Source organism: Chinchilla lanigera, unplaced genomic scaffold, assembly GCF_000276665.1.
Source record: "Chinchilla lanigera isolate Chin_1 unplaced genomic scaffold, ChiLan1.0 scaffold00053, whole genome shotgun sequence".
Lineage (NCBI taxonomy): Eukaryota > Metazoa > Chordata > Mammalia > Rodentia > Chinchillidae > Chinchilla > Chinchilla lanigera.
The window spans coordinates 12,225,402-12,228,608 of NW_004955454.1; the positions used below are offsets into that span (position 1 = coordinate 12,225,402).

Sequence of the window (3,207 nt, forward strand, 5' to 3'; positions counted from 1 at the left end):
TGAGACAGGAGCATCACTGAGAGTTTGAGACCAGCCTGGGCTACAAAGTGAGCTCAAGGCCAGCCTGAACTGCAGAGCGAGACCCTGTCTCAAAAAGACAAAAAAAAAAAAAAAAAAGAAAAATTAATAAGCCCACACAACACTGACTTAGAAATATTCCAAAATGATTTTTCATGGCTTAATTAGTTCTGCTATGGTTCACACATAGATGTATGCGCTCCCAGGTCGGCGTGAGGAGGAGCCCGGGCCATGGGTGTGACGCTCCTGCGGGACGAGCCCACTCCGCGAGCTACAGGCGAGTGTGCCGCTGGGAGGTGGAGCCCGGCGGGGGGCGGTCACGGCAGTGGCCTGGAAAGACGCATCTCCCCTCCTCCCACCCCCCCACCCCCGCCTGCCTGCCGTCCTGAGCAGCAAGCCTCGCCACGCCACCCTGCCCTGAAGCCAGCAACTGCGGACCGAAAGCTCTACAAACTGTGAGCCCAAACAAGCCTTTCCTCCTTTAACTTGCTGGTGCTGGGTACTGTGTCCCAGTTATGAGTCAAGTAACTACGGCACGCACCCTTAATTCCAAGTCATTACAGGCCGGGAGTGTCACAGACGCAAGAAAACAGGAGGGAAGGATGGAGGAAGAAAGCAGGGGAGGAGAGGAGGGGAAAATACCAGAAAGAGATAGAAAGTTAGGCGCGGTGCACACCTGTAATCCCAGCACTCAGGAGGCCGAGGCAGGGTAGCCATGAGTTCAAGGCCAGCCTGCACAATGAGACCCTCGTCTCAAAAAACAAACAGAAGGGGTAGGGGGAGACATGACTAATCCTAACAGGGATTTCTAGATTTCAATACGGGATATCTTCCTGTGTGGCAGAGGTCAGACCAAAAGCTTTATGCTGCTGGGCATGGTGGCCTGAACTATACAGTAAGATCTCAAAAAAAAAAAAAAAGCTTCATACCAACTGATCTTTAGAGCCAAAAACATTTCATTTTTCATTTAATAAAAATCACTGTTTTTTTCCCCTGACAAGGCCTCTAGTGGGGTGCAGGGTTAGTTATGATTAGAAAATAAATACATACACAAAAGGAAGGTGGCCAGGAGTCCAGTCCTCTAAACAGACGATTTCTTAAAAAAGACTTCCCTGCATAAAAAAATTAACAATATGGTTATTTTACATCTTTTATTAAGGCAAAAAGCCACCTCTGGTTTTTGAAAAAGTAAAAGTCTTGACAGTGCTTGACAGTTAAAACTTAACAACAGAATGAACTTTAAAAGCTTTAAAAACAATGCTTTTCTAGATTTCAAGGTAATTAATACCAAGTAAATGAGTACAATGCTCTAGATAATTTACATATACGAAATGAAAACTTCCTTTTTCTTTAAAAACAAAGTGAATGAAGCTATGAGTGAGGAATACGCACTAAATACTTTCCCAAAGGATTCCCGCTTGGACTTCTCGGCTTCATACAGTCGCTTCCCGTCTTTGACCAGAGCACCGGCCCACTGCAAGAGAAACACGTGTATCAGCAACGTACACCAACCCACTGCTGTCCACACGTAATTACGACAGAATTGAAACTCCATACCTCCCTGTAGTGTTTAATGAACATTTTTCTCCTTACAACCTCAACAACAGCTAAGCAATACATCTGAGGAACAGTACTAAGGGCTTCAACAATTTTGACTCTTTCTAACAGCTCTATTACGAGGCGGAGCAAAGCTTGCAATTTTTCTCCATCTTGATCGGCATGAAGCATCACAAAGCAACACCACCTACAGAATAAAACCCATTATTTTCAATAGTCACAGAAGTTTGTTAGAAATAATTTCATTAAGCTAAGAAAATCAAGAGGTACATGCTCAATAAAAATAATTTAATCCCCAAGTTGTAGTTGAATAAAGCAGTGACGGGGAAAGTTAACAGGGAGAAACAAACATCAAGTTTAAAGATCCAAAGTTAGATATAATAGAATCACTTACTTCAACCTGACGTGTAGATTATTTGCTAATTCTTGTTTGGCAGTGGTACACTTCTGTTTAATATCCAACAGCTTTCTATGATTTTGCAACATAATCATCAACTGATTTGCATGACTCAGGCATAAATCAGGTAATACAGACGCATCCTTCAAATTCTCCGCTCTCATCTGATTAGCTAAAAATCCCTTTGAGGAAAAGTATTTCAAAAACAGTTTTATTGCATGAACAATGAAAACATTCACTTAAGAGAAATATTTCTGTTAAACACTTAACTGTTCTACTTTCAAACCAGATATTAAAATCTAATTTTCTGAATGCACTAGATGTATTTATAACGTAATTCCTAGAATCAAGAAGTATTTGTTTATTAAATTAGAAAAACCATAAAGGACAACAGATAAAATAAAAAGATATTAGAAATATAAATAACAGGCAAGGGATTCACTCTGATTACATAGGATAAATTCTTAAAAAAAAATTAAGATAATATGGCAAGGGACAACTCAGAGGAAATAATTATAAAGCGTTGATGAAGGGAAATTATTATTCTTATCTATGGGAGTGGTTGATGGATTTTGATTTCACCTTTATAAAAAGGACCATTACACATTATTAGTTAATATTTAAAATGGACATACATCTTAGTCTAGCAATTCCATAACTGGGGATTGTGCTTAAAGAAATACTAGATTACACAGGTAAAGAAAGATGTACTGAGACATTCCAATAATATCTGTAATAAAGAAAAAAACTGTAATCTCAGCACTCAGGAGGCTGAAGCAAGAGGATCACAAGATCAAGGCCAGCCTAGACTACAGAGCGAGCATAAGATCAGCCTGGACTATATAGCAAGACCCTGGCAGAAAAAAGACCCATCAGAAACAAAAACGAAAAAAAATATACTAAAAGAGAAAGTATGCTTAAGTCAATTATATTTGATTCATTCTGTGGAAGGCTAAAAACCGTGACTCTGGAGAAGCCTCAATAGATTAGGAATGCAAATCTAGGTGCAGTGGCGCATGTCTGTAATCCCAGCACTTGGGAGGCTGAGGCAGGGGAACTTCTGAGTTCAAAGACACCCTGGACTACCTAGGGAGACCCCGTCTCAAACAAACAAAAACAAAACAAAGACATCAGGAATGCAAAGATCTGTCTGCAGAAAGTAGATTGTGGCCCTGGGTATGGGAGAGCCAAGAAAGAAGAACTAGGTGTTATTTTTTTTTTTTTTTTTTTTTTTT

General features: G+C 40.2%; 1 protein-coding gene across 1 annotated transcript in view; it reads right to left on the reverse strand.

Annotated features, from left to right (window-relative positions):
* The window catches only part of Rb1cc1 (RB1-inducible coiled-coil 1), a 55,818-nt gene that overhangs the window by 23,836 nt on the left and 28,775 nt on the right, over window positions 1-3,207 (reverse strand). The window contains exons 8-11 of the mRNA XM_013520171.1: window positions 1,970-2,154; window positions 1,576-1,762; window positions 1,411-1,492; window positions 1,069-1,130 (exon numbers count right to left, since the gene is read on the reverse strand). Of these exons, the coding sequence (XP_013375625.1) occupies window positions 1,069-1,130; window positions 1,411-1,492; window positions 1,576-1,762; window positions 1,970-2,154 (516 nt within the window). The remainder of the gene's footprint in view (window positions 1-1,068; window positions 1,131-1,410; window positions 1,493-1,575; window positions 1,763-1,969; window positions 2,155-3,207) is intronic.